At 32.1% G+C, this 13722-nt stretch overlaps 1 protein-coding gene across 1 annotated transcript; it reads right to left on the bottom strand.

Moving 5' to 3' along the window:
* Nucleotides 1-5175: 5175 nt before the first annotated feature.
* On the bottom strand, nt 5176-13470 carry LOC105628997 (ankyrin repeat family protein). The gene is made up of 7 exons (XM_089721645.1): nt 12861-13470; nt 12678-12765; nt 9154-9218; nt 6235-6303; nt 6105-6154; nt 5570-5724; nt 5176-5439 (listed from the first exon to the last, which is right to left on the bottom strand). The coding sequence occupies exons 1-6, from the start codon at nt 12936-12938 to the stop codon at nt 5613-5615; spliced, it is 462 nt and encodes a 153-aa protein (XP_089577771.1). The 5' UTR covers nt 12939-13470; the 3' UTR covers nt 5176-5439; nt 5570-5612.
* Nucleotides 13471-13722: the final 252 nt, after the last annotated feature.

The raw sequence follows: 13722 nt of genomic DNA, 5'->3' as shown, positions 1-13722 counted from the left end.
ATGACAAAACCAGAGGAAAAGTTTGCAAGCTGAAGAAGTCATTATATGGGCTAAAACAATCACCAAGAGCATGGTTTGAAAGATTTAGTAAAGCTATGCTTTCCTTTGGGTATATTCAGAGCGATGCTGATCATACTTTATTCATTAAACATCATGAAGGTAAGATCACGTTGCTTATTGTCTATGTTGATGATATAGTGATGACTGGAAATAATGAAGAAGAAATGACTCACTTGAGAAATTTGTTAGCTAGGGAGTTTGAGATTAAGGATTTGGGAAAGTTGAGATATTTCCTTGGGATAGAAGTTGCTAGGTCAAAAAAAAGGATTTTTATTTCTCAGAGAAAGTATATCTTTGATCTCCTTAAAGAAACTGGTATGTTGGGATGTAAACCTGCAGAATCACCTATTGAAGCTAATCATAAGCTTCAAGCTGGAGTGGGAAGTTCAGTTGACATTGGCAGGTATCAGAGATTGGTTGGGAGGTTGATTTACCTTGTGACATCCCGACCCGGCAAAGCGGTCCTAAGAGGGTGGGTAGAGCGAAGCTCCTGGCTAGCTTCTAAGATGGCAGGCTAGCTAGGGTAGTGGAATGTGGGACACAGGAATGAATCGAATCATATATCGAAAAGGGGGAAACTAATCATTAGAGGCGCCTTTTGATGGAATGGCTGGAGAGTTGGAAGAACTCTAGGGTTAAGCGTGCTTGCTTAATAGAAATCTCAAGATGGGTGACCTTCTGGGAAGTTTCCCATTTCACCTGCGGGACAAAACCGTGCGGGTCTTGCCATCTTGTATGGGCGATTTGGCTTGATCCAAAGCGGACAATTCCTCTGGTGATTAAAGTCGGGGCGTGACAGTTGGTATCAGAGCCGGACCCCCTCCAGTAGATGTATGGTTCGAGGACGAACCACGCGGAAGTTGGTGGGCCTGTGACATCCTGACCCGGCAAAGCGATCCTAAGAGGGCGGGTAGAGCGAAGCTCCTGGCTAGCTTCTAGGATGACAGGCTAGCTAGGGTAGTGGAATGTGGGACACAGGAATGAATCGACTCATATATCGAAAAGGGGGAAACTAATATCCTAGGATGGGTGACCTCCTGGGAAGTTTCCCATTTCCCCCAAGAACAAAACCGTGCGGGTCTGTGTGGCCCAAAGCGGACAATATCACACATGGGCTGGGCCGTTATTGTATTTTGAACTTTTCAGTACTTGCAATTGCAGTCTAAATCTACTTTTGTATTTTAGGTACCCTAAACTATCAATATAGTTGCAATCACATCTAATTTGAATAAATATTCAGCTCATTGTTTTTAATCTTAAAATTGGTTCAATTTTAATTTTTTTTATTTATATGAATATTTAGGCTTGATTTTATTATTTATTGTTCAAAAATACTTGGATATGAATTCTATTTTTTAAAATATTTTAATCAAAATTTCAACATTTGTTTATTTTTAGAGTGCAATTGCAACAAATTGACAAATTCAGAGGGTTGTAATTCACTTTTACAGTGAAATTACACTCTAAAAGCAAATTAAAGTGTAATTGCAACTAAGTTGATAAATTCAGAGTGCTCAAAATATAAAGACCGATTTAGAGTGAAATTGCAATTATTTAAAAAGTTTGGGGTGATATTAAAGGTTAGGCTTGATGTTGACATATATCTTTGAAATTTTCAGTTTCTTGGTTTTGGTTTTCTTATTCTTGTCTATTTAGTTTCTCCAATGTAATTGCACTAAGCTGAGGATCACTAGAAGCTGCATTTTCTCACCACTAGTCTCATTCTGGCACAGGAGGTGTTTGATAGAGGATTTGCTTATTTGTAATTATGAGGTTCTTCACTTTGTGAGAGTTGGCAGGCATTTGTATATTCTGTCCGTTTGGTTCCAAACTGAACCAAACAGATCAAACCAAAAATTGAATTTTGCTTTTTATAAAAAACGAATCAAAATATAGTTAGTAGGAAGTCCATTTGAATTGAACTAAAATAAAATGTTTCGTTTTGATTATTTAATTGGTTAACTGAAGTTCAAAAAATTCGATAAATTATTGAAAAAAATAATTATAAAGACCATATTGATTAGATTTGAATTTTAATGCTCTTTATTAGATAAATTTGTTTTTGTCAATAGATAATTAGGTTATCCCACCTTGGTTCTTAATTTTGATTTTCTAGAAGGCGATCTATTAAAATAACACGTCTGGGTGAGAGTGATTTCCAATTGAATGATAAGTTGCCTTATTTTGGGTTAAGGGTAATTATCAATTATTTTTTACACTCCACTGTTTGATATGTTAAATCCGACGTGTCAAGCTATTGGCCTTTCTATTCAGTGTTGTTTTAAACATTAAGTGGGTTTCATATGTCTTATTTATGTTTTTGATAAACCACGTAAGATGAAAACACCTGATTAAAAAAAAATTATTGGTTCAGATACTTGATTGCAAATATTTTCTATTGAGACACAAATAAAAAGATTTTTCGAAAGTTTAAGCACTAAATTTATAATTAAGCTTTTAATTTTTGCAAACCAATGAATTGATTCAATACTTTTTCGTGCTAAAAATTTTTATATTTAACTTTTCCAGCACTTATGAATAAAAGTATAATTTATTTTAACACATCGCAAATTCTAAAAATGCGTAGTATACTTTTAGTTTGTTCAATACGAGAAATAAATAGATTTCATGTGTAATAAAAATCATTTTCAAAACGTTCAAATTGTACATATTTATCAATCAAAATCATAAGATAAGATGAAGAGAGGTACATTTTTTTTTTTTTAAAATAAAGAGAGATATAATATATTGCATGTGTTAGTTTTCTCCATATCACCATTAATTAATTTTTTTTAAATAAATGTGATCTTAACCATAGTGTCTACACATTAAAAGCACAGTGAAGAATCGCTGAAAAAATTAAATATAACATTTTTAATCATTTTAAATGAATTTATAAATTAAACTGACAGAAAAGATTAGATATGATCTTTTTAATTTTAATTTTTCTAAATAAGTTAAAAGAGTTAAATTAATCTTTCAAAAGCTTTATTTTTTTATTTTTATTTTTATTTTTTTTTGAAAAGAGGGAAAATAATGATTACAATAAGAGGAAACACTTGTGCAGAGCACAAGAAAGCATATCTGCAGTGTTGCTCGATTAATGAATCCATATTATAAAATAATTAATATTAAAGGGTTAGAACATAAAATTAAAATATAAAATACTTAAAAAAAAGTTCCTTTCATGATAGTGATATAATTGATACTTTAGTGCTTATTATATAAAATACTCTAATTAAAATTTTAATTGCAAAAGTTCCTTCTTGTAGTTTATAATTGCCTAACTTTTAGTGCTAAAATGCACTTACTTGTATTATATGATTTTTATGTAAGTGTGCATTATTCCCCAAGTCCCTAATCCTTAGCTTCTATTATAAAAAATATTCTCCATAAAGATTATGGGTAGTACTTCTAAGCATCCTCAAAAATATTGCCCTTGATTAAAAAATTAGTTTGGAAAAAATTCTTTTCTTACAAAGAAATGTCTTTTTTTAGGGCAAAGAAAAAAGTAAATGCTTAGTGGTTGGCACTCATGTAAGTATTATTTTAGAGATTAATCAATATGAAAGGGTAACTCTTAATGGAAAGAAAATATTTATATTTTTTCTTATTTTAGAAGCTACTAGTTTACATTTGTAAATCTTAGTCTTACATTACATATCATGCATATAGTAGGAAGGGTTTTTTCTTTTAAATATAATATATCCGTTCCATAATACTTGTCATATTTGAAAAAATAATTTGTTCCAAAATATTTGTCACTTTTATAATTTTAATAAGTAATAAATAATCTTTTCCATGTTTATCCTTTGAATATAACTAATAATTATTAATTCAATTTAATGATTTTCTTAGAGAAATTAGTTTTAAATTAAGGATACTATAGTGAATTTACTTAATAATTTATTGTAATTTACACAATTTTAATAATTTTCTTAAGGAACGATGAAATTCTAAATATGACAAATATTATGGAATAGAAGTAGTAATTCATTAATAATAATATCAAATATTATAATTACTCATATAAATCAGCCATAAAACTTTATCATATAACAAAACGAAAATTAAAAAATATAATATTATATTTTTCCTATCGAAGATGATTTTGATAAAATATATATGTTTCATAATAACAACTAGTCTATTGATTGTTTAGACGTTAAAATAATTTCTTTAAATTTTTTACGCTTGATGCAACATATGATAAACACATATTAGTTTCCATCACTATGCATTGATAGTATCAATAGAGGAACATGTCACACTATCATATTCATTGACTGAAGACTCACACTTGAAAATTAAGATCTAAATTTTCCAATCAAATCAAATCAAATATCATACTTTTATTCAATAATAAACCTTCATAAAAAAAAAAATCAAATCTTCACAATGAAAAGACAAAAACACTTTAAATACGGTATCAAAGTAACAATAAAAAAAACTATTTAATATATCTAAGTTTATTAAAGTGAATAAAAGATTAAGAATAAAAAAAAAAAAAAAAGTAAAAGGTAAAGCGAAAGAGAGTAAAAGGTAATAGCAACATCAACAACCTAAAGTTAGAATTATAAAATTAAAATATATAAAAAGGTATTACAGTTGTTAATATATGAATAGTAATGTTCTCCCTCATTCTTGAATCATTTTCTTTCAATTGGGAAGAATTTCATTTGTGGCCATTTCTCAAAATAAAAAAAAAAATAAATAAACAAATAAAATTATGAGCTCTCATTATTATTATTGGTATTTTCTTTCCTTTGTTATTTTTCTTTTACTTCCAAACAAAGAAATGTCTGAACAGAGGCAATAATTTTTATGAAAATAATTAAAAATTTAACCATATTGTTGAGTGTGTTTTGAACTGAAAAATAAACACAGCTAACATTCATGGAATCAAATTCCAAATTCTTACATTATAATTTCTTTTCCATTAGATACATAATCCAAATTATTAAAGTTAAAGAAAATCATTTACAGCTTTCATATTCTTTTTGAGATAAGATTTGTTCACATCTATTGTTTATATTATTATCATCATCATCATCATCATCATCATCATAGGATTCTCTTAGATTGTTCACAAAGGTAAAGGCATTATGAGTTCCATTTAAAAATAAAAATTCTCTCTATATATTACTTTCTCGATCAAAATTTCTAATCATACTACAAGGAGTAATAAGCATTGCACCTTTACTATAAAATTAGAAACCCACAATTTATAAACACGAAAGCCTGCATGTGATTATGGAGATAATGAAGATTAATAATCAGTCCCCTTTATTCCTCCATTTGCATATCTGAGTGAGTGGCAAGCACAATTCAAGATGCTTCATTTGAGAAAATTCTTCCAACCGAACAAAACATAAATAGCTGTTCGACAATTATAGACAGAAACTATTTATTCTTACTAAATAGATAAAAAAATTGTCTCAGATCAGATAACCAAGGACAATAATTAATAGTCATAAACCAAAATATTCAAACTACAAGCTTGCAATACCTGTAAAATATCAGCTCATGCTTTATATCAGGAAGTTGCTGCATTAGGAAACTTGAGCGCCAGCAAGTTCCAGCTGTGCCACAGCTTCATTAATTGCATCAAGAACATCTCTTTTTCCTTGGATAACAGCTTCATCTACAGGAGTGTGCTCGTGACTGCAAACTCATATAGTGATACAACTTCAGTAAGAGGACATCTCATTTGCATCAATTCGGACTGCATATATTCATGCGTGCATGTTATTTTTTTGAGAGAAACTCCAGTTCCAATTATCTCGTTTTACTATAATTGAATTTGAAATATCAAAACACATGCATGGCACACTGGAGTCGAGTCACTCTATTTGCCTTTCGCTTGCTTCATTTACAAATGGGAATTTCATTTAATTAGGTTGAATTCCATAAAATTTTGAATCTTTTAGAGTGAAAATAGAATGTTCATTTATATCAAATATGAAAAATATGAAATTTCAAACAAATTCCATAGAATTTTGTGAAATTCAGTTATTACCACACATGGCCTTGAAATAACATACCAGTTCAGAATGCTTAAATTTGCTCCAGAAAGGATCAATTTCTTAACCACCTGTACATATAAGTGTTTCGTTAAGAACCCAATAACAAGTATCATAGTACTGGTGACACAAAAAGGACCATGATAATTACCTCGATACGACCATTGAGACAAGCCCAGTGAAGAGGTGTATTCTTCTCCTCGTTACAAGCATTGAGATCCTGCTCAAAAGACATGCCAAAAAATTAAGCAGGTTTTTCAAAACAATTTACAAACAGCACTCAATACGAGGCCCAAGGGTATATAAACAAACAAAAATAGAAAAGACTACTTAAATAAGAAAGTAACAGGCAAACACAGCATGCTATAATCAAGAGGGTGCAATCTCATTCATGGCCTATGTAACTTGGACTTAGGGATAAATGTTGGATACGTATCAATCTTCAACATAGAGCTACATTATTATTCAACGAGCATCCTTCTGTGTGGAGGATTCCCAGGTAATATATTCAGTTAAGAAATAATAAGCATTCAATTCAATTGAGGGTTTATGTAAAGTATGCAACATTGTCATTGTTACTTTACAAGCATACGCTAACGGTTATACACACAAGTAAAGATATTTTTATACAGGAAGCTAATTACATGCAATATATTTTATCAAGAGTACACAGTTACTCACAAATACAAGTAGACCTACGTTATAGCAAAAGGCCTGCTTCTGTGAGCTGCTATTACTAATGCTCCCAACTCACGGGGAAAACAAGACATTTGTGTTGGATTTGCACAAATAATGCAGTTAATCTACTTAAAGTGGGAACTTCTCTCTTGCATTTGCCTAATCAATAAGTGGCTAAAAGAAACTAGCCTTTAGAATGTTTGCATAATAATACCACCGATTTACATATTTATCAATCAGTAAGCAAAGATTAGGGAACCGCCCATATTTGGTTTTAATTGTAGCAAAAACTATATTTTGAAAAGAAATCAACATTTAGTGATCTATTTTACATTAACTTCACAGTGTTGAAGATTATATCCTAATATAACAAAGACTAATCTCTAACCAAATCTAACATGTAAGGCATTAAGCTAGTAACGATGAACTTCTACCAAGCTTTAAATCAGATCTGGAAAGAAAGAAAGGAACATTAGATGAATCTGTTGCCAAGCTTACTTGTGCCAATGCTTATTTAGTGAACAAGCTAAAATGTGTTCAGACTAATTCCTCATATCAATAACAAAAAATAATTTGTATAAGCCCATCATAAGTTCAGTGAGTGCATTGGTTATTGACATTCCTCAGAATATTATGTTCATCAAGAGTTTGTGTTTAGGGTTTGGACCAAATTTGCTTGAATAACAGCTCATGTAAGACCAAACTAGAGATGCAAAGATAATAGAGAGATAAAAGAGAAAAGGCAGAAGAGGGATGAAAACAATAGAGAACGGAAAGTGGAGAGAAATGAAAAAAGAAAAGCAGCAACAAAAGAAAGAGGGGCAAAAGAAGAATAGAGCATTACCATGTTCCTTAGATTTGGATGCATGTGGTATGGGTGACAGGGTATGTGCATGGATTTAAAGTGTCTGGCTTGTCTACGTCCAAATTTAGGTTATGGAACCCCAGGGAAAATAATAATAATAATAATAATAATAATAATAATAATTAAATCACAAAATTAGTTCTTCTCATTCTTAATTTAGTATGCTTGTACATGTCACTCAATAAAATTCTGCAGTTACATTCTGAAATCAGCCTTCAGCCTCCAACACAATGAATTCCCTGTTCTTAAATAAATGTACTAACCAAACTTGATACAAACATTGAAGATAAATAAGAAAGACAACTAGTCCTACTATATCACTGTTTCACCTTCATTTAGCCTCGCTTTCCCCCTTTAGTCCATGAACTCTCATGGCTATGATAAGTTAATAACAATTTGATGCCAACCCCTAAACCAAGAGTTTTGAATTTGAATCATAAACACAAGCATGCAACAAAAAGATGACCAGAAGACAAAAGGAAGACAAAAACTCAAGTTAATCCTAGGGCTGTTTTGCATCACCTAAATGGCCTGTCCAAATTGCTAGATTTGAGATGAGGTCTCTGAGTTGAAATGTTTGACTAATGATACTATTTTCTTAAAAAAAAGGCCAAATCCATAAATTCACCCTCCTATATTACGTAAAAACTTTGTAACGCCCCCAACGTTTGGTTTCATCCATTGAACGCTTTAACTTATAAAATTACACATATTGAACACTTCAACTTGCAAAATTTTTCTATTGAATATTCCAACTTGTAAAATTAGTTCAATTAAACATTTATTAGGTAATTAAAAATTGTGAAAATTATTGTTCCAAAAAGTTGAAACGACCACACATACTTTGCATATAGAAGCCGAAAAGACCATAAAACTACTATTGGTAATGTGGAAATGTGTAATATTACCAAAATTTATAATTTTAGGGGCACAATAGGTTCCCTGTAAAGTTTGGGTGCCATTATGGTTTTTTTTGCGTAAAAGATAGGAGAGAATATATGTAATTGGCCACTTAAAAAAGTTTCCCACTAACTTAACATGGCCAGGATAGGCAGGGATATTATAAACCAGAGTCCATCTAGCTTCATTGGTGGGCTCAATTTAAGATCAAGCCCAACTCAAAGAGCATTGGAAAATTGCCACAAAATGCTGTGAACAGTAACCTGTTACACAAACATGAACAGTTCTAGACTTTGGTCCTGCATCATTGAGCCTGGCAAATGGTCTCCGGCCAAACCAAATTTACGAACCAAGAACTATAGATACGAAAAATATGTAAATAGTAGGAAAAAAAAATCTGCCATTAATGAGCTAATTTCCTTTTCAATGATGGTAGAAGTATAAAAAAAACATCGTAGTTAGGAAATGCCATCAAAGGATAAGCTTGACAGTAGGTTTATAAAATATGTAACAAGCAATCATACCAAACAAAAAATTAACTTTTCAGTACACCAATGATAAGTTATTAATCACAGACTCATGGTATAATATGATACCATGAAAAAAATTGAGAGCTAGACACATTACCACCCCCTGGTTGATAAGATACTCCACGACATCAAGATGCCCATTAGCTGACGCCATATGAAGTGCTGCAATTCCATTGGCAAAACATTAGTGAACCATGCAAAACTCAATAGAACAGAAAAATCATGTTCTAATGCATAATAAAATGATAAATTACTATCAGTAGCCAGGAATGCTAAAACACGATAAAATTACCTAGATGATAGTGGAATTTGTTTAAAAATGACACATACAACTCACACACACATGCTAAATAAAAACATAGAAAAAGACACAGAACAAAACACAAATTATTTTGTGTGATTCAACAATGTGCTTAGGAATAAATTACTTGTGATTGTTCACTATAAAACAAAAGGTTACGAGCATCAATTTTTAACTAAAGCTCGTTTGTTATTGATGAAATATAGAAACCCAAACTACAAATCAATCCCATAATTAGAACTGCCATAAGCTTAGCAAAATGTACCATTTGCCTTCCTCCCAAGATCACCCTTCTTTTATTGAAGCCTTTAGCACAAAGCACCTTCCTTGAATATAAGCCAGAATCTCAAAAGGATTGCCAATGTGTAATGAATTTGTCCTTCTGTTCTTCAGCAATGGAAGGCTTTTCCATTCTTATTCAAGAGAGGATAAGATGAGTGCAGGTTTTACAAAGCGAATGCTCCCATTTGAGTCCCTTGGGAAGTTAATAACCGAAAGGAAAATGGTGCAAATTTAATGATCATTACAGTCATTAAGTAACTATAGTAGGCTGCAAATTGTCCCCTTCTAAATCATTTCTGTACTCCTCTTTTTGATATAGAAAAGCTCCAAAATACCAATAATTTCTTAAAATTTCCAACCTTCATTCCATTTAACCAAGGAACCAAAAAAAGATAAGGTTAAGTCAGCACCATAGTGTTAAACAATCAGTTTCCTTTTTACGTTAGAATGCAATTCCAAGAGTCTAGAAGGAATCCAGTTTTGTGGGTTTTTGTATCCAAATTTACATAAAATGATTTACTTTCAAGTATAGTTTTAAACTACATTAATTCATACTTAATTATTTTAACAATAAACTTAGAATGAGAATGTTGGAAATGAGACATCTATTCCATTTTCAGTCCCTTTTCAAAGCAAACCAGGAATTTACTAAAGCTATACTAAATGATCAAATCAAAGTATCAATGTATTGTAGGACAAATTTGGTGAGCTTATTGAAGATTGTGGCTCAAATTCAAAGAAGAAATCTTACACTAAAAGCTCTACGCCCCTCTTTTTGAAACACCTCAGTGACTATCCAGCATTTTTTTTAGCCCATCAATAAATAAGCTGGGGGCAACGCAATGACTACAGTACAGCGTTAACAGCTTGACACATTCTCCTGCTACTAATTTAAAATGCAAAACCTCGTTCTCTCTACATATATAGGGGCTTGTAAGCTTTTCCTTCACGACAAAAAATTTCACATGGCTACCCATAAGTAGGCAAATTACAGAACCACATGGAATTTCTTTTTTTATTTTTCTCCGTTCATCAGTGTTCTTATTCTGATATGTGTGAGTTGGGTCTGTTACTTCTTCAACAAACCCATTATTTATGCTTTTTTGGTTACTAGGAGTGAGAATCAGAGGAAATGGGACGAAATTTAGGAAGAAAAAGGAGCTTTTATTACTTATATTTATTACCATTTGGGACCAAGTATTAGAAACCAAGATGAGAAGGAGAGACCATTTAGATTTTCCTGATCAACAGTAACCAAATGAAAGTTAGCTTGTTCAAAATCTTCAAAGGGTAGGAACTAATAAGGAAAGTTCCTTAGAATATTTAAAAGTAAGAAAATCTATGCCTTACAATGACAAGTAGGTAAAGGAATTTGAATAGATTTCAAAAGAAGATTAGACTCAAACGTTTGGGAGCTGTTGAAGTGCAGATTTAGTTTTCATAATAGTGTGATTTAGACAATTAAACCTGTAGCTTGCTTTGATAAATAGTGGTTCGTAAGCATCTACACTCAAGTTCCTATTGACATATAGCATTAAAATATCCCAAAGAAACATATCTCTGGAAAAATTCTATCTAAATTATTAATCAGAAATGCAGTACATGCATTGGCAGTTATGGACTCAAAAGCCCATGAAGAAATTTACTCCTAAAAGTAATTTTGATTAGACAGAAAAATAAGAGGGCATTAATGCTTTCCACCACTAAAGAGACTAAAATCAATAGCAAAAATAAAAATGAACATTCAAAACATGTCTTAAACGTCTGGTGCAATCAATTCAAGAAAATTAAGATGCTACCAAAATGTTCCTAATTTCTAAAATTGTACAACAATGAAAAATTAGCTAATTTAGTTTAACAAACATAATGCAAACCTCAGGTATGACTAAAAGAGGCTTTAAAAAGTCTCATACGAATCATGTATGTAAACTAGACCATAATTATAAATTTCCTAAGTCTCCAGAAAAGGAATATTCCTGAGTTTTATGCTGTTCGAATCATAGTAGCTGTAAAAGCTTATAAACATTTCAGCATCAGGAAAAAAAAATATCCATACATACAATAAGACCAAGAAGTAAGTGTCATTAGCTCATCAAGAAACTCCTGAAACTCCTGACACTACCAGAGTATTAAGCTTTGAACGAGTAAAGATGCTTTTCTTCAATATGAGTAAAGAGATACCAATAGTCATGTTCCTCTACAAACATATTAACATTGCAAGTCCTGTCACCAAATTGGATCTCACATTGAGAAACCCTATTCAAGAAAACACAATGAACAAGGAGAACAAATTTATGTCCATCCTAGTCTCAAGTGGAGAATTAAAACATAAATTTTCTAACGAACAAGAAGGACACAGACAAAAAATTATAGATATTTTCTTTATCACACGATAAATTTAAAAAAAAAAAAAAAAAAAAAAAAATCTAGCTCATATATAAAGCATACTGATTACATGCCACACATATGTTATGCCGAGCAGGCATATTATTGTCGATGATACACAAAATGCAGACATATATTAAGTTGTTTATTAGTTACCTTGGTTGATACAAATTAAAAAATGATGTCAATCAGTTCTAGCCCCATTAGCATTTCATTCAAATATAAACTTAAAATTTTTCTCTTTTTTGTTTGAGTTTGTTGCGGGAACAAATGAAACCAATGCTGCAGCTGCCCGGAATTTACCAACCAACAACTATACAAGACAAACCAAGAACTCAATCCAACTAAACTATATCAGAGCGATACACATACTGGTTACAGGCCCTGCTTACTTACCACCATTCAATCAATAACTACTATGTCAACTAATGCCCAAGGCTTAGACAATAAATAAATAAAAACATAATAAAACCCATGTATTAATAACTAGCTTCTAGAGGACTAATCCAAAAATATAGCAACCAAAACCAAAAAAAAAAAAAAAAAAAAAAAAAAAAAAAAAAAAAAAAAAAAACGCAGGTAACAGTTAGAAGCTAAACAGTACAACACCAAAAACATTCAAAACCCTGACTCTATATATAGATATTAATAACCTGTTCGACCCAATGAATCTTTGGACTCAAGAGAAACCCCAGCAGAAGCTAAGCTTCTAATGTCATCAATATCATCATATCTAGCGGCCTGTTAAAACAAAAAAGATTGAAAAAAATGGTGGTGTTCAAGAGGAATCAGAGGGAACTTGAAACACTTTTAACAGGAGATAATTAGAGACGTACCTCAAGCAAGGCATCAACATGGTCTGGCGTTGTTTCGAGTTGGGTATGGTCCTCTGCTTGATTTGCCTCTGTCCCCATTTTTAGAGATTACTGAATTTGTAAAGGACAATACTAAAACAAGCTTTGAGTACGAGTCGATGCTTCCACTATAAAGAACAACTCATAGCGGCTGACTATCCAAACCCGACCGGAAATGTGTCTAACCCGATATTTCGAGTCGGTTTGGGTACAGAGACAACGCAAACTAACGAAAGTCGTGATAAAAGTTGGGCCTAACTAAGCCCAATTCATTAAAGCTTCTGCAAATGGATTACATTCAGAGCCCGATAGACCAACCTGAGCAAAGGGAATTGCTGGAAATGCTTGAGCTCGCCGGAAAGTCGAGAAAGAGAGAACTGTCGAAGGAGGTAGCAGCGTCGCAGGAGTGATCCTTGTTTCGCGTTAAGCAGGCTTCGATCGTTGAAGGGATGGCCGGAGTCAAGGTCACCGTCGCCCGAATCGTCGATCGCTGCCTTGGCCTCGACAACCGGTGGCTGAAACACTGATCGGGGAGGGGAAGGAAAGGAGATCGCGGTGCTGCGACGGGGAGAGGAGTTTTGGGCTTCTTTTCCGTTTTTGGTTATTTCTCTCTCCAGTTTTAATCGGTCTATATCTGGTTGGGCTCAATTCATTGGTTCGGTTCAATTCAAACGGAAACTAATAAATTTTAACGGGTCCCAATGAGTTTATAGTTGGTTCGATCCACCTGGTTAGCAGTTTGATTTTTCTTGCCTTATTAAAAAAGTTCTATTTTGTTACAATAAAATAAAATGATATTGTTAAATTTAAATTTAAATTTTAAGGGTATTACGGAACATCCTAT

Source organism: Jatropha curcas, chromosome 5, assembly GCF_041381405.1.
Source record: "Jatropha curcas cultivar XTBG-Jc1 chromosome 5, XTBG_Jcur_1.0, whole genome shotgun sequence".
Classification (NCBI taxonomy): Eukaryota; Viridiplantae; Streptophyta; class Magnoliopsida; order Malpighiales; family Euphorbiaceae; genus Jatropha; species Jatropha curcas.
Note: the sequence above shows the minus strand (reverse complement) of the source record. Positions and strands in the feature narration are given on the sequence as shown.

Excerpts from the sequence above, each read along its gene's own strand:
- LOC105628997 (XM_089721645.1), bottom strand. The coding sequence starts at position 12,938 with ATGGGGACAGAGGCAAATCAAGCAGAGGACCATACCCAACTCGAAACA. Across the intron at positions 6,155-6,234 it reads GTCTCAATGGTCGTATCGAG|GTGGTTAAGAAATTGATCCT; the intron begins GTAATTATCATG and ends TTATATGTACAG. Across the intron at positions 5,725-6,104 it reads AATTTAAGCATTCTGAACTG|TCACGAGCACACTCCTGTAG; the intron begins GTATGTTATTTC and ends ATGAGTTTGCAG.